Source organism: Zingiber officinale, chromosome 10B (assembly GCF_018446385.1).
Source record: "Zingiber officinale cultivar Zhangliang chromosome 10B, Zo_v1.1, whole genome shotgun sequence".
Classification (NCBI taxonomy): domain Eukaryota; kingdom Viridiplantae; phylum Streptophyta; class Magnoliopsida; order Zingiberales; family Zingiberaceae; genus Zingiber; species Zingiber officinale.
In genome coordinates, this window is record NC_056005.1 from 767,772 (window position 1) to 782,894 (window position 15,123).

Here is a 15,123-nt window from a genome sequence, read left to right on the forward strand (position 1 = left end):
ATATGCCAAAGACTCACATTTTTTGTGCAAAAAGTTAAATAGTTGCGCGCCCCGAGCGGCCAGGAAACGACTTCTCAAGCGCAGTTGGAGAAAATGAACGCTAAGACGACTCAATTAAGAGTCGATCTGAGTAGGAGTTAGGTGGTGGAAGTCCTGGTGAGTGAAGCTAGGTTGTGGAAGTCCTGGTGAGTGAAGCCGGCCCCTAGTGAGTGAACCTAGGTAGTTGAAGTCTTGGTGAGTAAAGTCAGACCCTAGTGAGTGAAGCTACGTTAAGTCCTGGTAAGTGAAGTCATGCCCTAGTGAGTGAAGCTAGATAGTGGAAGTCGTGGTGAGTGAAGTCGGACTATAGTGAGTGAAGTTAGGTGGTGGAAGTCATAGTGAGTGAAGCCAGGTAATGGAAGTCCTAGTGAGTGGAGCTGGGCAGCCCCTAGGGGAGGTAACCTTGTGTTATATGTGACCGACTGGTTTTCGGTCGACCGCGCATGGTTGACCGGACCAGCGAATCTTGAAATCTGTTAACACTATCTTACTTTACTATTTTATCTATTGTGTTAAGTTAGTGTTGCAGGGAAGTTCAACTAAGTCAACGGGTCAATCGAATATCTGGCATAAAGTCTAAATAGGTCGACTGGCTGACCAGATGTCTGGTAAGATGGTAAGTTAAGGTAAGTCACCGAAGGAGAGTGACTTTGTGAGGACGCATTCCCCGTTTGAGAGAACAATAGGCGTTGATCCAACTTAGATCCATTTGGAAAATCTAAGTTGAGATCTTGATTAGATTCTGGTCTCGAGGAGATAAAATCTAATTACTACTCTACTTGTTATACAGTGCTAACTTTGTTTTGTAGGGTAGTATATTTTTTTTATTGCCTCGGACTAACTTGCAAGAAAACAAGTCCGCTAGAAAATTGGGTCCGGGCACCCGGAGGGTATCTGGGCGCCCGGAATGCCAAAAGTTATCTCGTCGCCAGTTTGGGGCGCGCTGATTGGATAAGCTGATATCATGGTCCAAGTGCCCGGAACTGCCTATATAAGCAGCATTCACCAGGAGCACAAGATAACAAGTTTCTTCTGCGATTACTCTCTTGCGCGATGCTCCTGCGACTCCACAACGTGACTCCGACGATCGAGTGACGCTGCTCCGATGACCGAGCAACACAACTCTGACGACAGAATGACGTGACTCCAAAAACTGAAAGCACAGTCTTCCAGATCTCTGATAAGTTGTTGGTATATTTTGTTTATTTCTGTAGTTAAATTATAAATCTATTGTCTTCCTCTTGTAAATATTTATGAATTGTTAGTGGATTGTCCAACAAAAGCATTTGACAAGTGCAGACCTTGGAGTAGGAGTCGACGAAGGCTCCGAACTAAGTAAAACTTGGTTTGTTAACATTGTTTTCATTATTATCTTTCCGTTGTATATTTTATTTTAGTATCAATTTTCGACGATCGCTATTCACCCTCCTCCTCCCCCTCCCCCTCCCCCTCCCCCTCTAGCGTTCTTCACGATCCAACAATATTCATCTAAATCTTCAAATAAAGATTTGATTTCTTTGGACAGGTTGATTAAGTTAAATTTATAGGCCTTAGTACTTCCTTGTTTATTTTTCTAGTTTTGTATTAACTTCAAATGTTTTGTTCCAAGTTATTTAAGTATACTGATTGAATCAGTATCTTGTCTTAGCATGAGATTTAAAGTGTCATTTTCTACTTCTTCATTTTGTCATGTAGAAAGTTGATATCCAAAGAATCTAACATCTAGATTTCCCTTCTGGTCTTTATACATTATAGATGTCGTCGGTTTTAGTGTTGTCTTAGGAGCATCTAAGTTGAGGGTCCATTCTAACCCATTTAAGGTTTCTAAATCAAAGTTTCTTGGCTTAAGGAAGAATATTCCTTTAAAAGTAAGTGTCTCTATCATGTCCTTGACTTTTATTTTAAAATTATTGTGAATGTGATTCGTCATCCCCCTTCATACCTAGTTGGATATTGTTATTTGAAATTGTCCATAACCTTTGGCTTGTACCATAATTTGCATGTGTCTAACAAAGTCTCTTATACTCATATTAAAATTTGGGCACATACAAATTGATCCTGTTTAAAATCGTAAAGCTGAAAAGTTAAGAGGTGGCGGCTTCACTGATCGGATGTGGATTTCGCTCCGTTCTGTAAAACAAATGACATCAATCCCTAGCCAAGGAAGGGGTCTCCGACATTGGTCTTCCGACGCTCAAGTCAGTCATCGAAAAAATATGAAGAAGTAGAGCAATATTAGTAGCAGTTGAATTCAATAGAAACGCGTACCTCCGTCGATGAATGAACCCCCCCCCTTATATAGAGCCCTAATAGCAGCATGCACGCTTCTCGAGGCATGAGTACGTTCTCACATATGTCCCATAAAAGGGATTTATCAGGAAAGTACCCCTGACACAATACCTTAACAGGGCATGCATATCCCTGACGTGACAGTAGAAGCTTCGATCGTACGATCCGCTTGTTGACCATACCTCGTGTCAGCGACACTATCTCCCAAAAAGATATCGAGAGATACTACAGTGGTCACATTGCTTGGCCAAGAGGGGTAGTCGTTCGGCCGGGACTCCGCTCCCTCTATGGCCAAGTTCCGTTGCTTGGCCGAGCAGGGAAGCCGCTCGATCAGGACTCCGCTGCGCCCCTGGCCAGGTCTCATACGACGTCCTGCCACTCCGTATCGAGCTTCGAACGTCAGTTGTCTTGTGTATCATCTCGAGCCTGAGTGGGGGTCAGCTCGGACCCATCTTCTACCGGTCGAGACTTGGTCACCCGACCAGCCATTGCAATTATCCTCCGTTCGGCCCTTTGACATCCGGATGTGGTCGCCTTTTGACCTTGACCTCCACTTTGATCGTTGAACTCGTGCCAGATAGGCTTCCCTCTATCGCAACATCATAAATAATACCTAAATTATTATTCATGTCTATTTTTATAAGTTCTATGATTATTTTTTCTTGTCAGAAAAGTACGAGTCATATAAGAATAAAAAGACTTGCTAGGGTGTTCATGGAAGAAAATAGTTAAATTTCTATCTACATTTATAAGGCTTCTAATCTATGACTAGAAGTACTATTTCTTCTTGCCAGAATCATATCTAACTAAAAAATAGTATTGACTTCTGTCTATCTTCCTCTTGTTATTTGAGTTTGAGTTCTTGTTAGACTTATTTTGATTGATTTTAACTATAAGTAGCATTTTGATTGATTTTAACTATAAGTAGAAATGAATAAATTTTTGGTTTCTCTTAGTAACTGTGCTTCCAATTGAAAACTTAAGTCTTTATTTATATTCTCTTGGGCTTCTCTCCAGTCGATGGGAGAACTGATCCCTTAAATTTGTTTTTCTAAGTCCATAAGTTTATTTTCAAATACAGTAATTCAATGATGCAAAGAAGTTGGGCTAATATAGTGTTGTTCTACTGGATCAAGATTTGAGTACTTTTTCCAAGTATCTCAGTGGAATCAACTCTATAATATCTGTTTTTCTTAGTCTTAGAATATTTTGTGTGTAATCTTAAAGCCTCGTCGTAATGAGTATTTTCAAAGTTAAGCTTATTCATTTATACTTGAGTTCATTAAGTATGTTATGAAGAGTTACAATCTTTTCGTCAAGTTGTGTTTTGCTACTACCAATCAATCCTTTGATATCCTTTGTATAGGTGTACTATCTAGTTTTAAAGATCGTTTTAAAGATGCTTGAGTGTCTTTAATGTAATCAAGGTTCTTGTGAATTTCAACTAATAACACCTTTAGCTCGGTGATTTCTATTTTTTTATTTTTGAAAAAAAAATAAATTAAAATGGGATATGTGGCTCATGGCTGCAGCACAGCGCACGTACCTAGCACATGCGCGTGGGTGGGCCAGCAATAAGGTCATTCCGTGTTGCAACTTTCCCTTTAATTTTTCTGATTGTTAATTTTTTTTTAAATTCAATATATTTATCAATATTTACATTAAGTTTCAATTGGTCAGCGTTGCCAAATGGAAAAGTTTGTGAATGTTGTCAACGTTCAATTTTGAAATATTGGATAATATTTACTTTTTCTATATATATATATCATATACTCATTTATTTCATTATTAAAATTTCATCAATTTTAACTTACTTCATCATCTTCCTATCACATAAAAAAAATACTACATATAAAAAATTTAAAGAGAAATAAATAAAAATTCTAGTCGTTATTTTAGAGATTTATTGAACTCCTAATATATTGACGAAAGTTCAAGTTGAGAAAATTCTCTAGTTCATCCTAATCTACAACATCTTCAATTTTCATTTCGCACACAAAACTCATATAACGTATCATATTCTCAAAATACTTCTCATTCTCTTTAGGTCTATCAATCAATTTCATCTGAAACTAACCTCATTAATGTATTTGTGTCATCGAATTTGAATTAGATAACTTAAATTGAGAACAATGAATATTTAAATTAAGACTTAAGAAAATTTATCACAAACTCCCTATGAGAATACTCATCATCAATACCAACAATAGGTTCCTAGAACTCATTTAATTCAAAAAAATATCAAACTTTTAAATTTTTGAATGATGTAGATCCGTCAGTTTTGTACGAAACTAACTAATGGACTTTAAAGAACTCCAAATTATTTCAAAACAAAATCAATATACTCCTAAAATCTTCCTTAATATATCTATATCACCATATCTAAATTCGATAGCATAAATTGATAATAGTGAATTTTTGAATTGGTATAATAAAAATTTAAAAATGTATTTTTAATTTAATTTTCTGTTCTTAATTTATACTATCAAATCATAATAACATTAAAGAATATTTTTGATAGTATATTAATTTTGATTTTAAATGATTTTAAATTCTCTAAATCTATCATATAAAATTGATTAATAGAGTTGTGATAACAAAAAAGGGGTATTTCAAAAATATAATATGAGATTTGAATATTATGAAAATTGAGTATATGATTTAGATAATATTAAAACTTATTATGATGTTCAGTAAAATAAAAAAATATCGAAGGTTTTTTATTGAGCATAGAGGGGCATGAGAGATGTGGGCTAATAAGTTATCCTCCCTGTAATCCGTCAATAGAGTTTTCGATAGTCATTAATTGATCAATTTCTAACGAGTGCTTATACTCAATAAGAAAAGCTTCTACCCCTAAATTATTCACTTATAAGTTGATTTTATAATTTATTGTTCTTCATTTAACGTAATAAGGATGGACTACTAAGCATATCTTTTCTGTATTGATTCTGGATAGATTGACAGAGACGCTAAGATAAATATATTTATCTTTTGTCATCATGATTATTATTAATCAACAAATTGAATACGAAATAAGTTGACTACTACTGTTTGAGTTGACTAACTAAATATTTTCTAATGCTCATGTTCATTATGATTTATATAAAAGTATAACCTTTGCAGTAATAATATATGGAAATTAAAAGTAGAGAAAAATCTTCAATCAGAATTTAAATTTTTGTATACAATTCTCACTCATAAAAAATTTTGTTTCCACTCTCTGCATGTAAAGTTTTATTTGCTTCAATTCCCTCATACAAATATTGTGACCTAATTATCCCTCAGATTTTTTTGGTACAAAATGTCCAAAAATGAATATAATTTAAAGAAAATCTAGTATATTTTTTATCCAATTGAATATCATTTAAAAAAAATCTAGTATATTCGAGTATATTTTTAATTAAAATTATCCTTCGTATATTTTAGGTATAAATAGTATAAAAATGAATATAATTCCTATTAAATTCAACATTTTAAATTAGAATGGAGTATATTTTCTATTAAATTAAGTACGACTTTTTTCCTATTTAATATAATTCTTCCTAAATTCAGTACCATTTGAAAAAAATCTAGTATATTTTTCATCCAATTGAGTATCATTTAAAGAAAATCTAATATATTTTGCATCTAATTGAGTACCATTTAAAGAAAATCTAGTATATTTTCCATCCAATTGAGGTGGAAAAAGAATGTACTCAATTTGATAGAAAATATACTAGATTCTAATTTAATTGTACTGAATTTAAGAGGATTTATACTCATTTTTAGACTTTTTATACTTAAAATATCAGGGACAATTAGGTAAGTATATTAGACTAGGGAGTGAAAAGAAAGATTTTTTCCAATGGAGAGTGCATGCAAACTTGTGTTTGTTAATGGGGATTGCATGCAAATTTTCTCTTAATTATTCTGCTTTACCATGACCATTTTATCTTAGTACTGAAGTTAATAAAGATTCTCTCCTCGGATGGATCTAGTGATTAGCACATGAGGTGTTGCCATCAATGAAGTCTGAGGTTCGAATTTTGACAAAGTCGAGGTAAATGTCTCCCTTATGTGCTAGTCATTATTCCAAAGGTTAGTAGCCGCCCGTAATTTATCCCCTCCATATTGACCCTGGGACAAATTGATGGGAACTGAAGACGAACGTATTCATCTTTTACCACAAATAAAATTAATAAAGATTATAAAGGGACGACAACAATCATTTATTTTGTTTTCCTTACGGAGCAAGTCAAAATTTGCTTTGTAAATTTAGGATTCTCAAACGGATCAGATTTTACTTATGGAAACAATAATAAAGATCTGCCTGACGCATCAACTTCTACGTGGGCCCCAAAGACCGGCGATGAGCCAGACTGATGCAACACTTTACCTAGCTAGAACGTAAGGTGCAAATATTGGACACGGAGATGGTGCTTTCCCAGTGAACCAATAGTCAACCATTACTCGGACTTTTTGATGTGGTGAAATTGCCATTCTCCTCAAAATTTTGATGAGATCCCTGGGTGAAATTGGCTTGTTCAGCACGTTCTACGATGAAAATGGCATTTAAAATACTCTTGCAGGTTCACGGTGAAGTGGCTGGCTTATTCCTGTTGCAGAAGAAAGAAAAAAAAACCATACTGCTACTCTCTGTAATATTATCCTGCAAACTTTTCTTAGAAATAAATACGTTCCGTAAGGTAAACTGCTACTCTCTGTAACATTAACAGATTGATGCAAAAAACCATACTGCTACTCTCTGTAATCTTACCCGAGGGCCGAGGCAGTTCGACTATCAATAACATTAACTTCTAAAAAAAAAAATGAGGGCAGAAAAAGAAAAAGGAAAAAAGAGAGATAGTGTCTGAATGCATCGCTACAGTTGATAGTTGACTAAATACTGCAAAAGCGTGTCGATTTGCCATGGTCAAAAGGATATCTAACTCAAATCCGCTAAGCCAATTGTATCAAACTGTTAGTTTCTCCATAATTTGTCAGGTCATCCTTGTGATCACCATTTCAAGCTCCGATTTAAGAGTGCGTATGTCATCTCTATGCATCACCATAAATCTCTATCCATCACCATCAATACCCAAGAAAGAAGGAGCTTCATTCCGATCTTCTCAATTTCACAAATCATTTTTTTTTCAAGTCTTGCTTTTTGAGTTGCAGACATGGAACTGTGGTTCGCCGTGTGCGGCGGCCTGGCCGCGCTGCTGGTGGCTGCCTGGGCAGTCAGGATGCTGAACTGGGCGTTCTGGAAGCCGCGCCGCCTAGACCGCGCGCTCCGGTCGCAGGGACTCAAGGGCTCCTCCTACCGTCCCATCAGCGGCGATCTCAAGGATTTTGTCCGGCTTACCGAGGAGGCCCGCGGCAAGCCCATGCCCTTCTCCCACGCCATCTTGCCTCGCGTTTCTCCCTTCTTCGAACGCGCCGCTGAAGCACACGGTCAGCAGCCATACAACTAGATCGCTTCCTTTCTCCATTTCCCCCAGCAAATGTAACTCATGTTGATTAAATTGGATTTAAAAATTTTCCTTTTAGGAAAGCAGAACAAGGTAACTTTTCATTGGATGGGACCTAATCCGAGAGCGGTCATCGCGGATCCTGATCAAATCAGAGAAGTTTTGGCCGACAAGACCGGCGAGATCGGGAAGGCAACCACCAGTCATCTGTTTAAGTACTTTATCGGAGGCGTGCTAATTCAGGAAGGTGAGAAATGGGCCAAGCACAGGAAGATATTGAACCCCGCTTTCCATATAGAGAAGCTCAAGGTGATTGATCCATCTCTTCTGAGTTAATTTATGCCTCTGCCTCGCCTATATGTTTGTCGAAACGGCTCAGTAATAACTGTTTTTTGCTATATGCAGCGCATGCTGCCTGTTTTCTTTGCTTGTTGTGATGTGCTGGTCAACCGATGGGATGAGATGGCGGCGAAAGGTGAAGAGATAGATGTTTTCGACGAATTCCAGAGCCTCACCGGCGATGTCATTTCCCGGAGTGCTTTCGGTAGCAATTTTGAGGAAGGAAGGAAAATTTTCCAGCTTCATAATGAGCAAACTGTGCTCATCGCTGGCAGTCTCCCTTATGCACATATACCGGGCTACAGGTGAGTACTGATCCACAGTATACATCTGCAAAAGGTTCGATTCGGTGTGATCCTTATCGGAAACAGAGCACAATTGATATCTTTCATTGTTCAGGTTTTTGCCCACCCGAACGAACACTAGAATGAAAGCAATCGACAAAGAGGTGAAAGGGATTCTATTGAGCATAATCAAGAAGAGGGAGGAGAGTATGAAATTAGGCACCGCAAACAACGATGACCTTCTTGACTTGTTACTGGAATCCAATCTGCAACACCTCCGAGAACACGGGAACGCCGGGTTGACGACGGACGAGGTGGTGGATGAATGCAAGCTGTTCTACTTCGCCGGACAAGAGACTACGTCCCTTTTGCTAACGTGGATGATGGTTGTGCTGAGCATGCATCAAGATTGGCAAGAACGGGCTCGCGAAGAGGTTCTGCGAGCCTTTGGGAAAGAGAAACCTACTTTCGATAGCTTGAGCCACCTGAAGACCGTAAGCACCATAAATTTCGATTCACGATGAGTCTGCAGGGACTTCCTTCATATTCTCAAGTAACCTTGATGTGGCATATGCAGGTGACGATGATTCTGAACGAGGTTCTGCGACTCTACTCGCCGGCAGCCGGCATACAGCGGCAGGTCCTCAAGAGCACAAAAATTGGGGGCGTAGTGTACCCTCCAGGCGTTGTGCTCTTCTTGTCCATCCTTCAGGTTCACCATGATCCAGACTTGTGGGGCAAAGACGTCGACGAGTTCAAGCCGGAGAGATTCGCGGAGGGCATGTACATGGCGTCAGAGAAGAATGCCTTCTTCCCCTTCGGTAGCGGCCACCGGATCTGCATAGGCCAGAACTTCGCGTTGCTGGAAGCCAAGCTGGCACTATGTTTGATCCTTCAACGCTTCTCCTTTGACCTCTCCCCGTCCTACGCTCATGCTCCCGACTTTGTTCTCACTCTCAAGCCTCAGCATGGGGCTCCTATCAGACTGCGTAGGATTTGAAACCATCGATCCTTCCATCGACCATATATATTATACACTTCTGTTGTAAAATCTATAGAAATCTTATAATCGCATAGTTAGTGTTTAATTTTATTCCGTATGTATGGTAACGCTGAGGACCATTATCGAAGCCTTTTGATGTAGTTCGTTAATGTTACTGAGATATGGGATTGTAGCCTGAGTTGGTGTCTTCCGTTGTTATAATCAATGATCTTAGGCAGGCAACAGAAGTCGCATTAAGGGTTTGGACCAGTGACTCCTAGCTAGGCAACAGAACAGAGAGACATCGCTTTAAGTTAAGGGGACCTAAATCCCTTGCTGATTGCAACGGGATAAAATCCCAACCGTTATCAGACTCTGCATTTGGGACTTCATTCCGTCCTTATTTTGCCAAAGGACTTTCATTTCATTTCATTTTTTCCTCGAAGAATAGAGAACCAATTAGCCAACTTAAACGGGGAAAACACAGCCTTTGTCTTATCGAATTCATGATCAAACCTCTGTCTCTTTTGTCCCATTAGCCACCTCAAGCTGTTCGGGAGAATCACAAATCAATTTGTTTCGACTGTGAATTTTAAAAATTCTAAACCGACTAAAAATATTTTAAAAAATTATTAAAAATACTTAAAATAATAAAAAAAATTAACAATTATAATTTATTGAAAATAATAATAATAAAAATCCATCCTCGAAATTAAAATAATATCAAGTGATAATCTAAAAGGAACATCATCTGAATTCAATCCGATAAATTTACTCGAATTTATGAATCCCTGTCGATCCTTGCTTTCTAAATTTCTATTCATCTATATCAATATTGTCATCTCGCCTAAATGCATCCAGTAAAGTTATATAATATGGCAAAGATAATTAATTTCCAGGTGGACATGAAAACAATAAATTATGAATAATTATTAATTATTAATATAATAATTAAAATATAAAGGAAGACGTATTAAGCAAAGTTGTATAAGCTTGTATGAAGGGAGGAACTCCATCTCTTTTCATATTTTCATAGCTCTCATATGCTTTTTCAGAGTATCCACCAATTGAAAATCTACGATCAAGGGAGTATAGAAGTGTTAGTGGGCTGTCATGTCACTCATTGTACCTTTTTTTTTTCCATAGGCATTTATAAGGCATGTATATGATTTGACATTAGACTTTAAAACTAAGAGCATCTTGCAATGGATCGGAGACTTTTCGCACCAATAACAGGAAGAAAGAGATTCAGTGACTAGGGAAAAGTAAATAAGCTTAAAAAAATTTAAGGGGCATTTGATTTAGGAGAATAGAAGTGAGAAATGAGAATGAGAATCATTGATTGTCATTGTTAATGTTTGGATTATAGGAATAGGAATAGAAATAAGGGAATGAATTCTTAAAATTAGGTAATAACTCATTCTCATGTACCTCCCCTTCAATGAGTCATTACCCTATTTTCATCAATCAAAATATTCTCTTATTCCAAAAATACTCTTGACCTAAAACTAAAATTTTCTCCCTTAATATCAAAATTTATTTATTTATTTTTACTTCATATCACTTCTCTCTCCTTGTTCTCTCTCATCATATTTTCTCTCTCATCATTTTATCACACACTTTCTCTCTCCTATCACACTCTCTTTCCTCTTTTTTCTCATTACACTTTCTCTCTCATCATACTTTCTATCTCCTCAATCTCTTCCATCACACTCTCTTCCTTCTTTTTTTCATCATACTTTCTCTCTCATCATACTTTCTCTCTTCTCAATCTCTACCATCACACTCTCTTTTCTCTTTTTTTTCTCATCACACTTTCTCTCTCCTCAATCTCTCTTATCACACTCCCTTCTTTTTTTTCCTCAACACACTTTCTCTCTCATCATCTCTCCCATCACACTCACTGTTCTTTTTTTTTCTCATCACACTTTCTCTCTCATCATACTTTCTCTCACCTCAATCTCTCTCATCACACACTCTCTCTCCCCTCATTTTTTCTCATTATGTTTTCTATCTGTTCATCTCTCCCATCATAATTTCTCTCACATCATATTTTATCTTTCATCATGCTCTCTTCTATCACACTCTCTTTTCTCATTTTCTCTCATCACATTTTCTCTCTCATCATTCTCTTTCATCATAGTTTTCTCTCACATTCATCTTTCTCTCACATCTATTTTTTTTCTCTTATTTTCCTTTAAAGGTAAAAAAGGAAATATTAATTTATTCCGATAGAAAGTATGCAAGTAACCAAACATTGCTTTTAAGAGTGATTCCCATTCCGATTCTCATTCTCATTCCACAATACAATGATTCCCATTCCGATTCTCATTCCCATGCTCATACCAAACGCCCCCTTATAAAAAACTCCGTTGAAAATGTTCTAAACTTTGCATCTAGGATATCTTCAGAGCTTTACGAACTTCATCTTTAAATAAAAAAAAACGAATTCAAGTTTTCAATCTCGCTCTAACTACACACTTCAAATCTCACATTTACAATGGTTCAAGTTTTTTTATTGAGGCTTTTAATTTTACAAACTTATCACAAAGTTTACATTGAAGATGTCCTAAATGAGAGTTTTTTATGCCTTCAATATGTCACATAAGCATTATAAAATTTTATTAAAACATCTCTAATAGTTAAAATTTTATGTGAACTTTTTAATGGCCAAATTTATAACATATAACTACATAGATTCATACATAATATATCAATTTCAAATAACAAATCTCAAACCTAATCTCTCTACATCAGTTTAAACTTTTTGTATTCTAACTTTTTTTTATCGTATAAAGTTCTTAGATACCCTTACCCTCTGTTTGGGAGCAGGTGAGGGAAGGGGAGGGAAGGATAAATAAAGGGTAAAAAAATTTTTAACCTTGTTTGGGAGGGGGTGAGGGAAGGGAAGGAAAGGTAAGGAAGGGTAAACGTTAACCTTCCTTACCTATGAATATAGAAGATTTGCTTACATCCCAATTTGGGGTGTAAGGAAGGGTAAGAGGGATTAAGAAAATTTTTATTCCAATTTTATCCTTATTCATTCTATTAATTACCAAATGTTATTTTAGGTTTCTTATATTCTTTTTGTTTTAGCGTTGGTTCATCTTCCTCATTCCATTGCCGCTACTACACACTTCTCGCACTCCACGGCATCAGTGCCGATCGACGCCGAACCTTACAGCATATCTCTCCAAAAACAGGTAATCCTAATCTTTTCTTTTTCTTTGTCTTCTTCTTCTATTCTCTACTGTGTCTTTTTCTTCTTCGTCGTCGTCTTCTTCTTCTTTTTCTTCACTGTGTGTCTTCTTCTTCGTCGTCTTCTTCTTCTTTTTTTCTTCTATTTTCTACTGTGTCGTCTTCTTCTTCTTATTTTTCTTCGTCGTCGGTGTCGGCGTGGTTTTCTTCTCTACTGTGTAGCACTGTTTTTTTTTCTGCTACCCTAACTTTATGCTCAATGATAATGAAGAAAAAGAAGAACTGCTCAATGTAGCACTATTCTTCTCTACTGTGTAGCACTGTCTTCTTCTGTTTTTTTCTTCTTCTCGTCGTCGTGGTCTTCTTCTCTACTGTGTAGCATTGTTTAGACTGTGAGATGAGCGAAGTCTGAGTGCTATATTAAGGATAAGCACTATATTTCTTAGCACGATAATATTAAGGATAGTATAACATCAATAATAGTAAACAGTTAGTTCTATTACAGGGACTGTTTAAATATTTGTGCACTGTTTCAACACTATATTAGTACTATATGATTCGTTGTGAGCATTATTTTTTTTTTCTATTTCTTCTATATTTATTGATGGTAATCTAACTGTTAGTGCACCCCTATATTTGTTCGTTGTGCACTGTTTAATCCTTAATCGTAAAATAGAAGGGCAAATATCTGCTATATCTAGTAGTAGTAATACTAGATGATATAAGTTCACATTGTTTAAAGCATTACCTATTTATAATTTATTTATTTATTTTTTCCATTTATTTGATTATAAATGGGTGATGAAAATGGTAAACGGAATGATTTCATTAAGTTGCATCGTATGCATCAACTCGCATTGGCACAGGTTGCTTGTTTAGTTGCAGTTTGGTATGCACAAAATAGGCACAAACAAAATAGTCAAATTCCTCGTGTTGTACAGTTAGAAGGAGAACGTGTACGAAATGAACTAATGACAAAAGTGCTAACTAATGATCAATGTCGTAATATAATTAGAATGAGTCCTTCTGCATTTGTGGAATTGTGTAATCTTTTAGTCAAAGAAGGTGGTCTACGACCTACAACAAGAATCACTGTGGAAGAACAAGTAGCAAAATCACTCTATTTGTTAGGTCACAATGTTACAAATCGTGCACTTAGCTTCTTTTTCTATCGATCGGGAGAAACAGTGAGTCGTCATTTCCATAATGTTTTAAGAGCTATAATGGAATTAGAGGATAAATTTCTCAATCAACCGGATGGGTCACAAGTTCCTTCAGAAATCTTCAATAGCAATCGATTCTACCCATTTTTTAAGGTAAAAATATTTTTCTTATCTTTTGACTAGTATAACTGCATATCTATATATTCAAAATTATTAATAATTTAGATATGGTATATCAGGATTGTGTTGGAGCAATAGATGGAACACATATTCGTGTTAAAGTTTCTCCCATTGATGCCCCAAAGTTTCGTGGTCGAAAGGATTTTCCAACTCAAAATGTTTTAGCAGCATGCACATTTGATTTGAAATTCACTTATGTCTTAGCCGGATGGGAAGGGACAGCATCGGACTCGAGAATAATAAAAAATGCATTAACCAGACAAGAATGTCTTAAAATTTCAGAAGGTAAATTAAATGACTTATATTGTGATTAGACTTTCCTTTTACGATTTATTAACACATAATTTTTTTGTTAGGAAAATACTATCTTGTTGATGCTGGATTCATGTTAAAAAGCAGTCTTATTACACCATATCGAGGAGAACGTTATCATTTAAAAGAATATAGCCGTAATCCACCACGAAATGCTCGGGAGTTATTTAATCTTCGACATTCTTCTTTGCGCAATGCAATTGAAAGAGCTTTTGGAGTCGTTAAGAAAAGATTTGCTATTATAAGAAGTTCAACGGAGCCACATTATGGAATTGAAACACAGAAACAAATTATTCTCTGTTGTTGTATTTTACACAATTACTTGATTAATGCTGATCCAGATGAGGGTTTGCTTGCCGAGGTTGATGCTGAACTTAATAATAATAGTGAACATCAAGAGGAAAATCATAGTAATAGAGATGACAGTGACGATGCAAGAATGGGAGAATTTCTTAGAGATTCCATAGCTGCGACTATGTGGTTAAATTATAATATGTGATATTTATGTTTATTTGTTTATCTAGTGATTTTGGACAAATGCTCTTGTAATTGGATGACTATGAATGTTGACGTTTTAATTTATTATGTGACTTGAATTTTATATCATATGGCTATTTGTGTGATTGTGTGTTTGATTATTACTATTTTTTTGTTTTTAAGGATGCGAAAAAAGGACTTGCAAAATGCTAGTGCAAGCAAGGCGAATAATCAATGTATTTGGACTAAAGTAATGGATGATGCTCTTATTGATGCATATTTGAATCAGCATAATATAGGCAATAGGGTTGGTGGAACCTTTACTACACATGCATTTGAAAATATTGTGAATGGATTGAAAACAAAATTTTTCGACAAACTTATCGATAAGGAAATGATTCAAAATC

General features: G+C 36.1%; 1 protein-coding gene across 1 annotated transcript; it reads left to right on the top strand.

Moving 5' to 3' along the window:
- The first annotated feature begins 7,375 nt into the window (after positions 1-7,375).
- Positions 7,376-9,582, top strand: LOC122029389 (cytochrome P450 CYP72A219-like). Its single transcript, XM_042588356.1, has 5 exons — positions 7,376-7,764; positions 7,861-8,090; positions 8,187-8,425; positions 8,520-8,898; positions 8,982-9,582. The coding sequence occupies exons 1-5, from the start codon at positions 7,491-7,493 to the stop codon at positions 9,402-9,404; spliced, it is 1,545 nt and encodes a 514-aa protein (XP_042444290.1). The 5' UTR covers positions 7,376-7,490; the 3' UTR covers positions 9,405-9,582.
- The last annotated feature ends 5,541 nt before the right edge of the window (positions 9,583-15,123 follow it).